Below are 18,887 nucleotides of genomic sequence, written 5' to 3'. Positions count from 1 at the left end.
CAAATGTTTTAGAGTTAAAATTGTTTTCTTATTTATTCAATATTCTAGAGACGGTGGTCAGTCTTTCACTGGGGTTACATTCTACCATTCACCGGAAGTTGTATTGGAAGCGGTCAAGGAAGAGTGAATCCTAAACTAATTGCGTAGAATCAAGTTCCATGCTTACGACGGCGAGTTATCTTTTGCATTGTCTAGTTATATAATGACAAGCTATCCGTTTCTGTTCAAGGTCCTGTCATTCGACGTCATTTTTTTTCAATCATACAATGTCGAGCATTGCATTGCAAGACCCATTGAGCCGTAATGGTTTCCCTTGTGTGGTCATCCTATAACGGATATACTTATATCCAGCTAATCAAAATTGGCGTCTACATGACTGATATATTTCCTCAGAGAAGATGACTAACTGAATAGATTTGTATCGTGTATTCTGAGAAATCTCTGTGTTTCATTTGTAAGGCCGTGAGCGCGATATCAGTTTCCATGCAAGTAATAAACACAAGATCTGAGAAAGAAATCAATACTGCGGAATCATAAAAAACATGTTTATATTCAGTTTGGTCGGGCCTCACGTTCACGCACGAATGGTTTCAAATCAACAGTAATATAACAGCCACACTTGAATGACGCTTTTTCGGAAGTCAAATTTGAATGGCTTCAAATGTTCATCTATATCAGCAGTCACACATGAATGGCTTAAAATCAATAGTAATATCAGCAGTCACATCAACAGTCACACTTGAATGACTCGAAATCAATAGCTGTATCAAACAGTCATGTCAGAAGTACATGTAACACTAGCCCGAGTTTGCTCTGGCCCCGACACCAGACTTCGACATTTTGACATACAGATGTCTTGTGGTAACACATGCATGAATGCATCAATATCAACATAAATAGATATACATAATGTTGTACATTTAGAGATATATGCATCTCGCACTGTCATTGATATGTGTGTGTGAATAAAACAATCTATGAAATTGTGAGCACCAAACTATATAGTGCTCGACCTCAAAAAGATTTTAGAACCGAAGTGACACCAAAAATGAAAACGCGCAAAACACCAAAAAAACACATACACTCAAACACAATTTTTTTTACAACAAAAAATTAAATCAAACAAATAAAAATTCAAACAAACAATAACATTTTTTTAAGTACTGATAGAACAGACAAGATCCTCTTGAGTATAAGCAACTCTTGTAGAAAATGATGATTCCGTCCACTTGTCACTTATCAAATATTGGGAAGAATGTCCGTTACCATATGATAGGGCATCGGAATATGATGTGACGACTCGTGATAAATAATCATTATTACTGACGTTCCATTTTGGGATAAAAAAAAACAAAAAAACAAAAAAAACAATTATAATTTTCAGAGTCGAAGACATTGCTTACAGTTATTTACAGGCCACTGTACGATTAGTCCGGATATCTCGTTCCTTCGCGAATATAGTTGGTACATATGTGTCTGATACACCTCGTCATCATCAGAAGCTCGAGCACGTGTAAGTTCTGTTACGCTAACCTGCCGACCCAGCCGTATTTCTATGGCTGGTAGAAGAACACAAACATACCGCTTCCCTCACACATGCTCTCGCCGCATGCCGTCTATACTGTTGAAGCGGCACTCGTGCGTAGATATAAATAGCAATACACACAGCGCGCGTGTACGTTATCGAGTTTCCATGGCTGTTCGGGGGTAGCGAAATATCGGAGGTCCAATGAATTGTATCCATGAGAAGAAATAATAAGGTATGTAGTCAAGGTCATTAGACGTTATTTTAACTTCCTGTGAGTGTCTGCATACGACCAGGAAACGAGGACTTGTATTTTTATTGAGTGTTTCTATACACTTCTGCGTAAGAACAGGACGACAGGAAAACGAATGCATACATGTGCTTGGGTCTATTTCAAGTCGGGGAACTACGTTAAAGCTGCTATTATGTGTAAGGAACCATCAATCATAGTTTTCCAAAAACAAACGCACCGAGACGCCCAATAATAGACAGGAGTGTGATCGACGCCATGTTAGTTTACTACAGAGTCGATTCTTTGCCTTTGGTATAGTGTTCTCATAATTGATCAAAACACTTTAAATAAAGCAGAAGGATGTCTTGGTGTAGCAGTCTTTTTACAAAGTTCGTCAATGGTTCCTAGCTATCATGTAAATTTTACTTTAATTCAAGATGCAAGTGTTTTATAAGAAAAAAAGTATCGAACTTATAAAGGATTTTTGCTCCATCACATCTGCATGGTGTTTTCATTCTTCTCATTGGTGAATTGTGCTAGTGTAATATTGGTATTGTTTGGGGGACATGGTAGTCTAGTGGTAGGACGCCGGGGTTGCGGGTTCGAGTCACGGCACGGCACTGCGTTGTATCTTTGAGTAAGATACTTAACTCCGCTTGTTCCAGTCTACTCAGCTGTACATGAGTACGTGGTTGGGCAGTGCCGGAATTGTTGAATGTTCGCTGTGAGCGTGGAAATGGCAGCACCGGCTGTATATGATCGCAAGGGAGTTGAGAAAGATGTTGGCTGATTGCTAAGGCCCAATACCGCGGATACTAATTTGTGAACCGTTTGAGACGACCTAATAACTAGGTTGTGATAAAGCGGTATATAATAACCTCGAACCTCGATTTATTACAAAGAGGAGATTACATGTCATAAAACTTTCTTCTGAGGAAAGTGTCATTGGAACTGTTTTTGCTGTACGCATCTATTTCCTTTCAGGTGAATGCTGCATCAGTATGGTATGATATCGGTACAAGGAATATATAGAACCAGTCCATTGTTTTACTTCTAAACCTTGCCCTGGGAGAATTATGTGTTAGTGTAGTACCGTTACAAGGAGTTATTCATAAATACCTTCTCTTGGAGATTTGTGTAAGAGTAGCTAGCTTTACTACAGGAAGTATAAGTACCAATCTACCTGTTAATACCTAATCCCTAAGAAAGCGCCCGAACGAGTGTAGTATCAGTGTGTGTATATACACCAATGCACCAACCAGTGCACTATACTGTTGCAACGAGAACCGTACGTACATTGTGCATGTGTTTACACAGTAATAATTTCTCCCAAAGAAAGTAACAGTACATGGCAGCCCGAGTTTCCTCTGGCCCTGACACCAGGCAGCCATCTAATATCTGTCAAAATGTCTAAGTCTGGTGTCGGGGCCAGAGGAAGCTACTCTGGCTAAATAAACTAGTATGTCAAAGAGAATCGTACAAAGTGCACGTTTTTTTTCTACCCAATAATACTTTCTCGTCAAAGAAAGTGTTCTAGTATGCAGTAGCGCTGCAATGAGCATAGTACCTGCCTGTGTCTTCCAGTGCAGTGTTGTTACAATGAGAAATGTACATTGCACCGTACTTGTCTTTCATGGCAAAAACGTTGTTTCTTCAAAATTAGGTTTTGTATTGAAACACCTTGGTATTTGCTGTTTTACATCGTCAGTTTGATATCAATTTAAAAAAAAAGTCTGTGAATGCTTGAATGAACTATTATGTAATATTGGAAAGTCTAGTTCAATATTGTGTATGACTTCATGATGATTATATCATAAACATATTACACGGATCGATCTATCATTTAACGAAAACAAATTTAAAAACATGAACCTGAAGTTAGATTGAATTACTGGGATATGGACTGTTGATTTTAGTTTTAACACTCCTCTGCTCTGTTTCTGTTTTGCTCAAGATCATTGGCTTGGATGGTACATATTTTCTCCTAAATTTAGGTCTGTTTATTTACCATTTAGATATTTTAGAAAACAAATAAGAAAGAACAACCGTAAATAAAACTAACAATAACCAAATATAGCTGCCATTTTATTGCTGTCGTTGTGAAGATGTGATATCAAGTTTCCAAAACTCTACACATTCCATTTGTCCGAGTCAAACCTTTAAAAAAATACAGCCTTCCTTTCAAACCTAGAGTTATCTCCCTTCCAACATTCAGTATCAAGCTACAAGCCGGATATAACGTTAACGGTATCGATTTTCTGCAGCCATCCGTGTTGGATAAAAACTCAATTAATTTATCGATATTCCGGCAGATGAATAGGTTAATGCATATCAAAGACATTCTCCGTAATATTGTATTATACTCGTTATATATTGGCAAAGCCACGTTCTTAGTCTTTTCAGGAAAAACTAACCCTATTGCACATGCGTTTATAAATTAGCTTCGCGACAAACAAACATATACATAATATATGAAAAGAAAGGGAAATAAAATATATATAAAGTTATTGGTTTTAGAGACTTAAATGTTCGGTCAAACTTAAATAGAACGTAGGATTGATCATTCGTCGGAGGAAGGCGATTTACAGTGCGTTGTTCATAGTTTTTATCATAATATGAATAGAGACGATGGTTCAAAACTCGATTTGACTCGACTCGATAAATTCCATTTTTCTCTGAAGGCTAGCTTCACTTTGTTTTATTCCATTGTTGATCTAAATTTAAAGCGTAAACCATGGCAGAAATTAATGTCCAACCTTTAAACATGTTGTGGACATTTTCGCCTAGATCTCAATAGTTTTTAACACCCAGATGGTGTGACATGACCATTTTCTGAATATGTTAATTACTTAAACGTGTTCAGATTTATGTTTCTTTTCACAACTGTTCTGTAAAACATTAATTTGTAAAACATGAATTATATGTATGTAGTCATTCCCATCAAACTGGATTTAGACTAAATTCAGTTTCAAACTATAAAATATATCATTGTTCTAATGTCATTTTTCTCTCATACGTTTTACTATAGACGTTGAACATTCTGGTAAGGGTTAAGATTAGACGCCGAATAAATATTTTGCCTGTTATGAAAAGGCTCTTGTTTCGAAGTCGGGGTTAGGGTTAGAGCCGTAGATATTGCCTGCTGTTGTAAGACTCTCGTTAGGGTTATGGTTAAGGGTCATGGTTACAGTCAAACGCCGGACCCAATATTTTGCCTGATGTGGTCAGATTCTTGTTAGAGGTGGGGTCAGGGGTAGTGTTACGGGTTATTTATCTAAACACATTGAGTTATTTCTATTTTATTTGAGCTGTTTTGAGAAGAATGCCCTGTTGAGCTTTCCATAATGTTTATCTACCATTCTTAACAAAATACCTACATTGGTATACAGTAACTGCTTTAAAATATAATATTATTTCATTTGTTTCATTAACCCTATTTAAGTTCTACTTTACGTTGCAGGTCATAAACGGATCTGATGGATAAAGCTGACGGAAATTCTTCAGGGGACGGAAATGGTCAACATAACCATGGACTGGACACATCTGGGGAAGTCACAGACCAAAGTTGTAATGGACAGGTATATGTTCATGCTTCTGATGAGACTAATCAACCGAACGTCTTTGTTGGAACAGGTTGTAATCAAGCAAGGCAGGTCGGATATGACGTAGACACCACGGCACCACCTGGTTCATCTCACGGAAGTGATGACGTAGACAGTTTACAACCACAATCTGGACGTGATCTAGTAAATGGGGCAGTTCATAGGGGAACTGAATCCGGCAACGAAGCTGACATTTCGGACTCTGGAAATTTCGTTATTAGTAATATCACACCGGAGGACGGCCCCGTAGAGGAACGCGTATCCTACATTCCGAACAGTACTTCTAGTCCTGTAGATGTTGATGCAGTAGTAATACCACGGACGGCTCCATTACGCAACCTCAATAGCGTAGATACTATCCTGACTGCAGCTGAAAGTATTTACCAAGAAGAACAAAGGCGCTTAACTCAGCTTGAGCAACTGTCAGAAAATCAGATCGGTCAAGCAAAAGATTCGATCATGGAAGTCGAGAGAACTGAACAGTCAACAGAAGAAATTGATAGTACTGAATTGATAACAGCGGAAGTCGGTAGCACTGAACCGGCATCATCGGAAGTTGGCAGTACTAAACTGGCATCATCGGAAGTTGGCAGTACTAAACCTGCATCGTCGGAAGTTGGCAGTACTGAACAGATATCAGAGGAAGATGGCAGTACTGAACAGGACGCAAAAGAAGCAGGCAATACAAAACAGAAATCAGAGGAAGTCAACAGTTATAAACAGCCATTAGAGGATGTCAACGGTACTGAACTGACATCAGAGGATGTAAGCGGTACTGAACAGCCATCAGACGATGTCGGTGGTACTGAACAGCCATCAGAGGATATCAGCGGTACTGAACAGACATCAAAGGATGTCAGCGGTACTGAACGGACATCAGAGGATGTCAACAATACTGAACAGACATCTGCAGAAGAAATAGTAAACTTTCGAAAAGTAGTCCAAGAATTCCTTGACGGAATCAAAGATCAGATGTCAACTGAAGAACAAGAGGGACCGGACACTACCGAGTCGTTAGCAGCTTTCGTACTAGAGAATATTGCTTCTAAAAACATTAGAACAATCAGGTATGCCTTAAGAGATTTACCTAAAGCCGATCGCAAAGCTGTGGTAGATTATGAAATAGATGGGAAAGCTGCTTTGTTTGTCGCGTGCGAGAAGGGAACGGAGGAAATGGTGAAGTATTTTGTGGTCGAATGTGGTGCCGATACCAACAAGAAGGGAAAGTACGACTGTGGGGAAAAGGACATGTTGGTCGCACCATTATGGCTTGCAACAATTGAAGAGAAACCTGAAGTTGTTAAGATTCTTGCTGAAAATGGTGCTGATGTCAATGCTGTTTGTGAAACTGGTTCGACAGCAGTTCATGCAGCCTGCTACATGAATAACATAGAGTTGGTGAAAACGCTGTGCAATAACGGAAGTGACGTCAATATTCCAGATACACTAGGAAGCACCTGTCTAAAGGACTCCGTAGATAACCTAGAAATATGCAAAATCTTAGTAACCCATGGCGCAGACCTCAACTACCGAAAAGAAAATCAGTATTCAATTCTGCATCACGCTATAAAAGCACATAACATGGAAACAGTAGAACTACTGGTGCGCAACGGTGCTGGTATTATGATAAAAGACTTTGAAGGGAACGATTGTCTGAGATACGCTGTTCTTGTGTACGCCCCTGATATCGTGGAGTTGTTGATGGACAGTATCCACGCCAACGCTCCAAAGTCGGCCGACATTTATGACTTGATGGGGGCCATGGCTGTCGGCAAGGGCGATTATAAAGAAGGGTACGAGTTCTGGCTACGGGCAATGTATATCCGGACCGAGTTACATGGTGGCGAGACCTCACTGCGGGAAATTCCAGAGATATTTGGGAAGGACGTCGATGTACCTAATTCCATTTCTGACCTAATCTCATTGGCCAAGAATTGTGACGCTATGGATGCTCTCTCTCTCGCTATTACGTCACACCAGCTTGGTCCGACCCATTGGGACACGATTCAAAGAATTCTTCTACAGTCAACGTCACTCCTGCATAACGATGACCTTGTTCAAGCGTTTGATATGACACGATACGTTTACTCGTTGTTGCTGAATAAGTACACAGTTCTTCATAGGATGCAAGAGTTTGCGTTATCTCAACTGTTTGAAATCTGTTCAAAGTTTCAGATACAAACCCTACGAGGTGTCTCAATACCAAGGTTTAAGGACATCTTGGAAGTTTTTCGAGATATGATTGACTTCTTGGAGAAAGCACATCTCCTCAAACAAACAAATACACAATATTTCATACAGAATTCGAATGTTTTTGATAAAGTGATCAGTCATGTGTTCGATATGATTTATCTGCTAAAGGACAACAATAAGTCCTCTGAGGAGAAAGCCTTCTTCAATTCTCAGATGAGACGCCTGGTCGGGATGGACTTATGTGATATTAACGGAATGTCCCTTTTACATAAGGCCCTCACCCGAAAGCCCAAACTTGTGTTCCATTTCATGGAGCAGGGTCCACGGGAGGGACGCCACGAGGATCTCTGCGTCACCAGAGAACTAATTCAGGCAGGCGCAAACGTCAATGTACAGGATTTGAAAAGAGACACCCCGTTACACAGTCATCTGAAATGGATTGAAAAGTTCAATTTTTTCACAAAAAAAGTTATTGAATTGTTCCTAGATTACGGTATCCATGTTGATTTAATTGATATCGACAACAATTCACTCTTTGTCATGATAAAGGTTCGGGGAATAACACTGTGTCCTGTGAAATATCACACGCTCCAGTGCTTAGCGGTCAAGGTCATTCGAGACCATGACATCCGCTTCCGGGCGCAACTGCCGATTCCTCTGCAACGATTTGTTGATATGCACAAATAGAATAACATTTCTGGCTGTGTCTAAAATGAAAAACTGATGTCACCATTGTGTGTTAACCTCTCAATATCTTATGTGAATTTCAATATCTTATGTGTGAATGTGAATTCAGGATTCCTGAGTCCGATTGGTCAGGTTGTTTTATCGACTACATCATTTTCAACATTACCTTAAACCAGTTTAACATTTTAATGAAAACAATGTCTCTGGTTGGAAGTTGATATTTCTGGTAATTTCATTTTTAACCCAAATCCTTACTAGTGATATTATTTGTGTTTTAATTGGCTTTTGTTCTAACACATATTAATATCTAGATCTCTTTTAAATACAAAAGCTTGTTTTATTTATTCAAGTTGATAAATGAACACATTTTATTTAAGGGGACGAAAATATTTTGAATATCTCCAACTACTTCCTCAGTTCGCAAAACTTCATCCAGTTTAGAAGAAAGAAAGAAATGATGCTAGTTGTTGACACTTAGGTTTCTGCGACTGGAATTTGCTTTCTACTTTCTTTGTTGGATGAATTTTATTTATTTTTGTGTTTATTTTTGTTCTGCTACAAATAATTTTAATTATAAGTGTAATTCACCTCAAACATGCATCAAAACGATGATTAAAAAAGATAGCAAGATTTCCAGTGTAAAACATTTATATCGTTTAATAACTGAAATACCTATGTCCGCGTGTGTCATGTACGGTTCCATACAAATAGAAAATCATGAAAAAATGAATACTGTTTATAATGTTTATCTAACTCGACTTCGTTATTCTTGAAACGAAAATAAGCTTTAGCGAGTATTGCTTATATAATATAAAATTAAGTTACGAGTGTTCGATAAACTTTAAACAATATTGGTCACAAATCTTCGAGATTCTCTCTGTCACAGTTTAATATAAACTTTATTTCATTCCAAATTAAGTTGCATTACATCACATAACATACAAAGTACAGAGGAATGGGATCCGGAAACAAGTTGAAATAACTTATATAAATCCGTTTCCGAGAATGTATCTCATTAATTTAGGGCATGATGGTATAGTTACTGAATTCTATGGAAAGAAATATAAACACTTAAAACAGTAGCTTACTTTTATACATAGTTCAAGGGATATTTGGAATGAGAGTAAAAGAAAAGGGGTACAGGGTGGGGGGTGGAGGTAGGGGGAGATATAGATGCCCGTGCCAATAAGAATAGAATGAGAAGAAATAGGTGATGTGAAACAAAGGATCGTTGTATAATGAATAGAACTTAGTCAAATATTTTAGAATGGATGATGAAGGTTTGTCACAGTTTGTATTGCTTGGTCGAGTGCCCGTCCTCACGTGACCCTGGCTGTTGCGAGCACGTTACACCCAGAACAAACAAAACTAATTGTAGAGTGATTAACACCGTTGTTTTACTAACAACGAGTCGCGTAGGAATTTGATGTGATAACTTTAACTGATTTCGGGTAGAAAACGTTGTGTTTACAATTGTATCTATGCGTAATTTGTTTTGCTACTGAACTTAAAATATTTGTCATTGTTCCGATTTTAAAATTAATTTTAAGTGTTCGAAATCTTATCAATTGAAAAATGTATGCAGCCATTTTGGTACTACACCGCGGAGGAATATTCATTAGTTTCTATCTTCGGAATTCGATGGACGGGCATTCCCTGCACAACACGTTGCACCCGATATGTCCTTGAAGCAGTGAATATGTCTTTAACCATGACATTGAATTAATGGCACTTAAAGGAAACGGGATTATTCTAGGCTATATTACCCGTTTATCAGAATTAATGTGGTTAATTGGATTTTTTTGATAATTAGTTTCAAATGGAAAATTTGTATAATGCAATTGTCTTCCAAAATTTTGGTGCAATTTCACGATAATCAATTTTGACATGAACTTGGGACATGAGAAGAAGACGCCGTGTCAGATCTATGTAAGATTTACCATCGCAAACTTGATGTTGACAAATACAGCCTCAGTGTTAGTGATGTTGTGTAATTGTGTTCATTATCTACAACAAATATTTTTATTATTCCAATGCATTTTGATTTCTTGATTGGATTCTTAATGCAACATGGCCGCTATACATGTTTAATATTTAAGGCATTTTCCCATAACGCTTTGTGGTTTTCGGAAATTGTCAGTTGATGTGTAATGAAAGTAACTATTTATTACTGTTAATTTCTATGCTGATAAGAAATTTTGTGTTAAATTCCAAATTCCGTCCATTGCCTTCAGTGTGCATTTGTCTTTGCATGTAATGAATTAAAATGAACAGGAAAACTGTTTCTTTGTTGCTTATTTAAAGACGAAGAATATATATCCTATAAGAGACTCAGTTTGATCAAAAGAAATTTCTTCCTTCAATTGTACGGCCGTTTTGTTGCGATGTTACAACTCCTTACATAGTCTCGTTCAATCAGACTCTTGTTGTCTGAGCAAGCTACGCCGAACTGAATTACAAAGTGATCAAGCGTCTGGTTGAACGAGACTACTCCTTACACTACCAGCAGAAATGCACCCAAAACTGTTTCTTAGTGTCGTACCAGTGATTATACCATGTCTTTCAAGCACAACCTCGAGTTTTATTTCGCCTCTGGTAACTAGATCATCAGATGATATACAGGGGTTGATATGCATGCTGACAAAATCAAATCAATCATACACCTGCATCATTTGCAATAATACTTCTACTTTTGCAAATCAACAAGGCGCTTAACACCTTTACCTCAAAACTGTGGTACCAACAGGTGGTTTAGTAATAAAGCAACATAGTATCCTACCGGTAGGTGTTGTCATATACTGCAAATAGAACCACTGCTTCCGTTTCTAGAAACAGGTTTCCAAATAAATTCCAAAAAACCTTGTTTGTTCAAACCATAGAGGTTTGTTTAACCATTTAAAGTGAGTGCATGTTATCCTACTTCGCAATCCGAAGCGTGCGAATTTGTGCGCATTAAAAACAAAATAAAAATGTTAAAAGAGTTTTGAACACTGGTACGTGTTTGATTACGAGAATTGGTTCCCATGACGAATTGAAATTAAAAAATGGATTCGCACCATGGTAAATTCGCAGTTTGGATATTTCAAAGTCTACTTTTATCAGCTAACCTGACACGGACGGAGTGCCAGTTCAGCTTATGGTATGGCGTGTTGTCCGTCGTCCGTCCGTCGTCAGTCGTCCGTCAACTTTTTTCTTTGAACGATTTCTTCTTAAGAACTGGAGAACAAAGGGCCATGCTATATGGCCAGTAGGTACTGGGACAGAGTCTTATACAATTTCCTCAAATAATGACATTGACCTTCTTTCAAGGTCACAGGGGTAAAATATGTAAATATCTTCAAACAATGTCTTCCGAAAAAACCAGAAGGTCCTAGGTGATGATATTTTACCAATAGCATGCTGGGATAGAGAAGTATAAAGTTTCATGAAGTCGAGAAAAACTTTAAGGAGACTCGATTTATGGAAATATTTGCAAAAGTACTTTTATTAAGACTATTTTCCCATGATCAAATATCCAGGTGAGCGAACCAGGCCCTCTGGGCCTCTTGTTTGATTTTGTACGAGTTTGAATTTGAATGGTCGGGTTTCATAGTGGATAATGCACGTGCTTTTTATCAAGGCGGCATAGATTTGATTCCCCGATCAGAAGTGAAAAGGTATGGGGTCACCTGGCCGGCCACTTGGGCTGTTTCCTGGAATTCCGATTTTCTTCCCACATTAAGATTCTTGAGCGCGCTAACATCCGGGCCAACAAGAGTGATAAATGAAAGTTTTAATAATTTGTTTCACAACTGTTGAAAAATGAATAAAGTTTATATTTATTGTGAATTTGGGGTTTGGATTTATAAGAATAAGGTCATTTTTTATGGTGAATATAGGATTTGGATTTGTAGGTTTATTTCGTTTCGTACGATTGTGCTACTTGACTAGAAATGTACATCGTTAAATTCGTGGTTGTCATCTTCAAAAGCACAAAAACAGTCATTGGTAAGACACAGGTTTTTGATATATAACATGGTGTTTTTTTTTAATTTCTTTATTAAATTTTACGAAATAACAATTGGTGCAGGATGAAGATACCGTATTCATGATAAACAAAGAGTTTCTTTTTAATAAATGTTTTATTAAATAAAAGAAAATCATCGATATTTAAAATGCAACATTGAATAAAAAAAAAAAAAAAACTATCATAAAACACATGTATCAATTTCATTTCACATGACAAGCATTCGGTTACAAAATGACCTGATCGAAAGTGTTTATTTTTTCGAAACGTTTTGAACGATTTCGGTCATATTCTGCGCATCATTTGTAAAATCAATAAATTGATAAACGCAATAATGATATAATGATATTCTCGTGTACTTGTAATGTACAAATTTATTCCTCATCCGACTTATCATCCTTTCGTGAAAAATGAACTACTTTATATCATTTGGACGGATTTTACGTATCAACACTTGGTTGGTTTTTTTGTGTTTTACGTCCTATTAACAGATATGGTCATTTAAGGACGGAAAGCCAGAGTTCCCGGAGAAAAACCACCGACCGACAGTCAGTACCTGGCGACTGCACCAACGTAGGTCTCGAACCCGCGACCAAGTGGTTGAGGGCTAGTGGTAGCAGAAACTTACTACTACACTATTGACATTTGCAGCGATATTTTACTGGATTGGTCTCTGCAATAATTTTCTTTTTGTATTTTTGTAGCGGCTATACGCGTAGACTATGTAGGTAATGCGTTTCCAGTTGGCAGGCTCGTTGCCTTGACCAGTTCTGTCGCACATTTCTTACCTTTCTAACCTGGAGAAATGACAACAAAATCATTATCATAATCTTTATCCCGCCTCTGACAAAAATGTAGCAATTTCATTGGCTGGCAATGTATTTATATAGTCTAAAAAGAGAACTTGTCCAAGGCAATGCCTAACCAAGGGTTGAGAAACTTCGGTTTTAATAGTTGCCGTATTTATATAGTCTGTGATACCCTTAACCAACATTCTGTTCAGGCATCAGATAATACATTGTACTTCTTATTGTGAAGAAATTCGCCGACATTAGCTCTAGATGATAAAATGTCACATTTGTTCATGAGCTGTTGCACATCAACCGACTTTCGCTGTAATCTTTGTTCTCCAATGCAAGTCGTAGACATGACATCCCGCTGGATTTATTGTTGAAGGAACGTTATTGAAGATGGACAGCTTTCGTTGTATTGGATCTGTGACAAGAATGTTCTGTTTCCTAAAATTGACGTTACAAAACTGTGTCATTCACTATCCTTTAAACAAGATAATTCTTCCATGCGACATCAACCGTAACGGTAGAAGCGTTAATCGTCTTACGGGAATACATGACACCTTCATCCTATCCGTTGTTATGCTTGTTCCTCATGTGGGTCAAGTGGAAGTGCAGGACGGGCAGGATGAACTCGATTTCGACCGGTCAGATTTATCGTTATTTGAGAAGGAGTCTGAAAGGTTGAAGCATACATCTGTCAATAAAAATCGCTTGTAAAAGCGTTTTAGGGTTTTTAAAGCAAATCTATTTGTCACACTTAATCGAAATAATTTGGTACAACATGAAACATTCGATGAAACTTCCTTTGGATTTTGTTTCTATTTTGCTTGTACAGAAATCCTGAATTGCTGATACGTTAAAATTTGAGTATGTAAAATCGTTTTTCTATTCGATATTGGTATTTTTATGGTTAAATTACAAACCAATAAACCCTTGAATGTATATTTACTGCGACATTTTCATCCTATACCACGTGACAAGTAACGTAGCCATATCGTCTCCTATAACAGTAGACAAGACATCAATACAAGCACGCCGATCGTATTGAACGATGTCTCAAACATTGGCTCGGTGTTCTGGAACATCAAAGCCAAGTAACCTGACAGCTTTATAATCTCAAATGAAACAAGACCTGCCGGAAATTAACAGAAATATCACTCATAATACACTGACAAAGAGTTTTCCCCTGGGGGTCATTGTGCTGTAGTTACATACGATTGCAAGTGAAAATGGAAGCCTCCTCCTTAATTAAACTATGTTGGAGATTTAGGTCAGAATCTGTTTATGCCTGTCTGACAGATATGCATGCGTACAAAAACGGTAAAATATTACAAATTGTACCCGATCCTCCGATTTAACATTGTTCGCTTATGAAAGCAAATGCTGTTTGATTTCATCTTAATGGACTAATGTTAGCGTCATCTCTTCGTAACTGTCATGAGGGATGACACCTATCGTTGAACTTTCATCCGTATGAATAAATGCATGCAATCCCTAACATCACCGACGAACCATTGAAGGACAAAACATCTGTATGATGCAGTGTAATTCATGCTGTATATATTACTTTATTTACATGTGCGTGTGTGTGTGTGTGTGTCATACGTTCATAATACATGTATTTATACATTTATCACATAATGTACTGTGTTATCCAATGAATATACTGATGTCATATTTTTTGGCGTATAAACCCATGTTATTTATTATATGCATGACAATTTCTCGCAATCACATTGGTCGGATCATATACACGTGACCAATCCTCAAAGACTCATGCAGACTGGTTATCCGGTGAATATCGATTTCTAAATATAGCCTATGTGGAAATTCCCCGGAACCTGTCGTAGCGCATGCGCAGTTAGACCGGAACGCGATATGTCAGACGACAATAGGAGATGGCTGCTGGCGAACGTTTCTCCTCAGTTACATCATAAACTTTCAAAAACTTTTCGAGGATAAAGATGCTGTTAACATAAAAAAAGGCTATTGAACATGCAGTGCATGTCTTCCATGCTTAATTCAAGATAAAGAACCTAGACGATGTTTTCGAAAGCTACAATGCTGAACTGTTGAATTAAAACCTGACTAAATCGCGTACAAAAATCAGAACCTTGAGTTTTGTTTTGTTCTATTTTATTGTTGAAGCATATAATAAAACATGTATGGGGTTTTGTGCTGGTAAACCTGATGTGATATGAACCTGAAAGAGTGATATTGATCGAGGCGATTGTATAATGACCTATCAGCCCTGTGATTGGTTAACCATTTTGATTGTTTTAATTGTGACGTCACGCGGTTTTTACATTTCAAGGTTGCATGAAAGTTGTTGTTTTACACGAATAAATGCCACAAATCTTGATTATGTGATAAAAAAGATCTTACACTCGTTTTCATTTCATATGAAAATAATGAACTCGTCACGAATTGTTCATAAATTTCATATGAAATGGAAACTCATGTAAGGTACTATATGTATATATATATGTTTAGATGCGACTTTGGTCCGGTTATGATATTGGTTTTTGCAACATTATATATTTCTTTAGATTTGTTATATTGAAAGCAACATATACCATCTGAACATTTTGATCGATCATAAAGAACGCATGCGCGTCATTTTCAAAATATGTTTTTACTTTTATTAGTCTTAGTGTTCGCGAAGGTAGCTTGGGTACTGCAACGTTTCAGATTCAATCACATGTGTGTATGTGTTACTGTCATCGCTGAAAAAGTTGAACATTCATTTTTATACTTTTTAATTACGTTTATGTACGTAAATTGTTATATTATCCCTATATATCCCTTAAAAGGATGAAAGCACTTGGAGGAGAAACATTTTCAAACTTTGTTTTGACTTCATTTATTGATCAATACAAGTACTACATACACCTTTTATTTCTACACGTATTTATATTGTAAAATATGGAAAAAGTAAAATAGCGATTTCAAATATTATGATCTTGTGGATTTACGTATTAAAATCTTTTTTAGGGGGGATTACATTTCAAAATATCTGTGCTTGCTATTCTAGTGTAATTGTACAGCACAAGTTGTGCCACTAAAACGTTGCACGAAGCCAATTGTTTTGTATACTCAAAATATATAACAATGATTGATAATATATCATTTATAACCATATATCTCCATCTTCAACAACTACTTGGCTCAGAAGTGATCAGGAAGATGGGGATTGGAACAAAAAAGGCATACGAGTGAAAAGAAGTTTTGTTCGTCTCTGAAATTATAAAAAGACTATGAGAAAAATATTATAAAACGGCGGGATTAGATTGATTAAAAATAGATGGCACCAGCTCTTCAAAATAAAATAATACGTGAAGGTGGGTTAAGAAACTGTTGTCCCTCATCTGCCTGATTGAGATAATACCTTGCTGACCCATTCCGATGACAAAGTCAGTTTGTCCTCCGTCTGCGTGGATACCGTCCTTTTCGGTGCTTTTGCATTAATGACCTTCATAACGTTGACCTTTTCCCGCCCAGTAACAGTGCGCGAGACTGTTGGCATACTTTCATTATCTAGTTCACGAACTTCAATTTTTTTGTACAGGGCATAAAACTGAAAATACGATTGGTGATTTCATGTTAAACATATTTTTTGTTATTATTATAAAACATGTAAGTACAAATTATTTGACGAAAGCATTTGTTTTTCGAGGGTTTAGCTTTAGGAAACTCAGGTCACAAATTACATTGGGGAAAAACCCAGTATCAACACACCAGAACAAATTACAAAACAATGACTTTACAAACGACAGGAAAATGGGTAAAACAATGCAATAACCGATACTGATTTCCAGAGATAAGTGGCAGAATTTTTAAAACTATTTTATATATAGGAAACAATTATTATTTCCATTAAAAAAAGTTTCCTTTTGAAATAAGATGATATACATTATTTCATGAACCATAACATGGAATTGAACAAATAAACTTATATGTGGTACAATAATGACATTGATTTGTTTTAAAAAAAAACCAATTTACCTTTGGTGTAAAAATTAGAGCAGATGTGATGGTTACGAACACTTGCACTTGTAGGAAATATATAAGGTAGACATAATCCGGACCAGAATTTGTGTTGCTGATGAAATGTCTGAAATATAAAAAATATTCAGATATATCTTCTCCCATGACAATCTCTAAAGTCATCCTCACATAATGTCCTCACATGAAAACATTATGAGATGACACCAGGACATGACACCCTTCTCCCACCCTTCACATGTGTGTCTCCCTCATAAGCCGCAAAAGATCAGCTTGTCACACCCTAGGGAGAGATAGACTCGTGCAGAATGGCGCGATCTAGCATAAGCCATAACAAAAGTATGACGTCACGTCACCAATGTATTGACGCCACGTCAACAGTAGCAGACCATGAGAGAACACTCTTGTCGGCAGAGTTGTGAGTGAAACAGGATAGAAGAAAAACAATCAAAGTCTCGGGTAAGACCATCAAGAATATCATCCTTCGGTTTGGAGATTTCTCTGTCACACCCTCATGGTAGGGGAAGATTCTTTTAATCATACACATCGAAATGTAATCAATACACCAGTGACACAGTGTTGTGACGTAATATTAAAAGGTGGATTTGTAAACGCCAGCTAAAACCACAACACACTGATTGGTAATGCATGCAATAAAACGCAAATTGTTTGCACATAAAAAAGCTTCTGATAACATCAAACCTTTCGGGTTCTTCATTTACCAATTGCCATCCGGTATCGTTACACTGATCTACGTTAAAAAAAGCTCCATTTTGAGTTTGCTAACAATGTTTTCGTGATGGATTGACCCTTTGAACCACAATCTGTTTCTTTGTGACCTTTGTGTTTGTAAACATTCAGTGACTTTTCAACACACTGCATTGAAAAAGCCTTTCTTGGAATTTTGAATTCGTTTTCGCACAGTATTGCATTTTAAACTAGACCTTCAACCAAACTATGTTTATCTTTCTTACCGTTGGCAGATATCTTGTGATGATTCAGCGTCCTAGTAGGGACGCTAGCCCATTTCAGTTGATCAATTTCGAAACAGTTTTCGCGTACACGTCCTCATTTTTCATTGATTTTTCACAACGAGTAACGGTTACCCTGGATTTGTACTTTTTACTGTCTGGCTTTAAAATATATCCCTAAGATTTTGATAGGAAGAAATAGAAAGTTTCGGTCCAAGAACTGATTTGTCTACGAACTGACGGAAGAACAGGGTAATTATAATATTCTGTTTTAACAATGTAATACACCTCATGACAATTTGGACTTATAAACGCATGTTATGAAGTTTTCCTAATTAACACAATCATGGTTTCGTTAATTGAATATGCATGTATTGTAATATTGGGAAATATCTCTCACGTAAATATAGGAGGATGAATACAATGAAAGAATTCTACATAAAAAAATCCACTATTTTACGTTTATGTTAGTGGTCATTCTATTTAACTCAACTCTAGCAAAGAACGCGATCCTTTATAAACATTCACACGAGATTTGAACGAGACTTACATGACGATGACGAGGAATGTCCCGAGGATTATGGCGTTGTAAGTAGACCATGTGATGTGTTTACTCTCATTGAAGTGGGCCGGCGCTTTTCTTACAGTAAAGCACAAGTACACTCCGGCAAGAAGCATGATGGCTTCGGCTGAAAAATAAATCAGGAAGATAAAGCATAAATACCACAATGATGATTTTTATATGTCTCTGATTTTACCAATTATTGACTTGAAATTAACCAGAACTTCTAAATGTTCTGGTATTTGTGTACTTAAGGATATCATGCTTATATGTTTAAATGTGACTTTGGCTCGTGTCATCATACTGATTA

General features: G+C 37.1%; 2 protein-coding genes across 2 annotated transcripts in view; one reads left to right on the top strand and one right to left on the bottom strand.

Annotated features, from left to right (window-relative positions):
* Window positions 1–1,598: 1,598 nt before the first annotated feature.
* LOC110450442 (protein fem-1 homolog C-like) lies at window positions 1,599–9,124 on the top strand. The gene is made up of 2 exons (XM_021497976.1): window positions 1,599–1,760; window positions 5,218–9,124. Exon 2 carries the CDS (start codon window positions 5,234–5,236, stop codon window positions 8,237–8,239), a length of 3,006 nt encoding a protein of 1,001 aa, XP_021353651.1. The 5' UTR covers window positions 1,599–1,760; window positions 5,218–5,233; the 3' UTR covers window positions 8,240–9,124.
* A 3,694-nt stretch (window positions 9,125–12,818) lies between these two features.
* Window positions 12,819–18,887, bottom strand: part of LOC110450498 (probable G-protein coupled receptor CG31760) — a 45,212-nt gene continuing 39,143 nt past the window's right edge. Inside the window, exons 9-12 of the mRNA XM_021498050.1 lie at window positions 18,566–18,704; window positions 17,045–17,153; window positions 16,428–16,616; window positions 12,819–13,712 (exon numbers count right to left, since the gene is read on the bottom strand). Coding sequence (XP_021353725.1) covers window positions 13,617–13,712; window positions 16,428–16,616; window positions 17,045–17,153; window positions 18,566–18,704 — 533 coding nt within the window. The 3' untranslated portion in view covers window positions 12,819–13,616. The remainder of the gene's footprint in view (window positions 13,713–16,427; window positions 16,617–17,044; window positions 17,154–18,565; window positions 18,705–18,887) is intronic.

The sequence above is a fragment of the Mizuhopecten yessoensis genome, unplaced genomic scaffold (assembly GCF_002113885.1).
Source record: "Mizuhopecten yessoensis strain PY_sf001 unplaced genomic scaffold, ASM211388v2 scaffold5229, whole genome shotgun sequence".
Lineage (NCBI taxonomy): Eukaryota > Metazoa > Mollusca > Bivalvia > Pectinida > Pectinidae > Mizuhopecten > Mizuhopecten yessoensis.
This window is presented reverse-complemented; position numbering and strand designations above follow the sequence as displayed.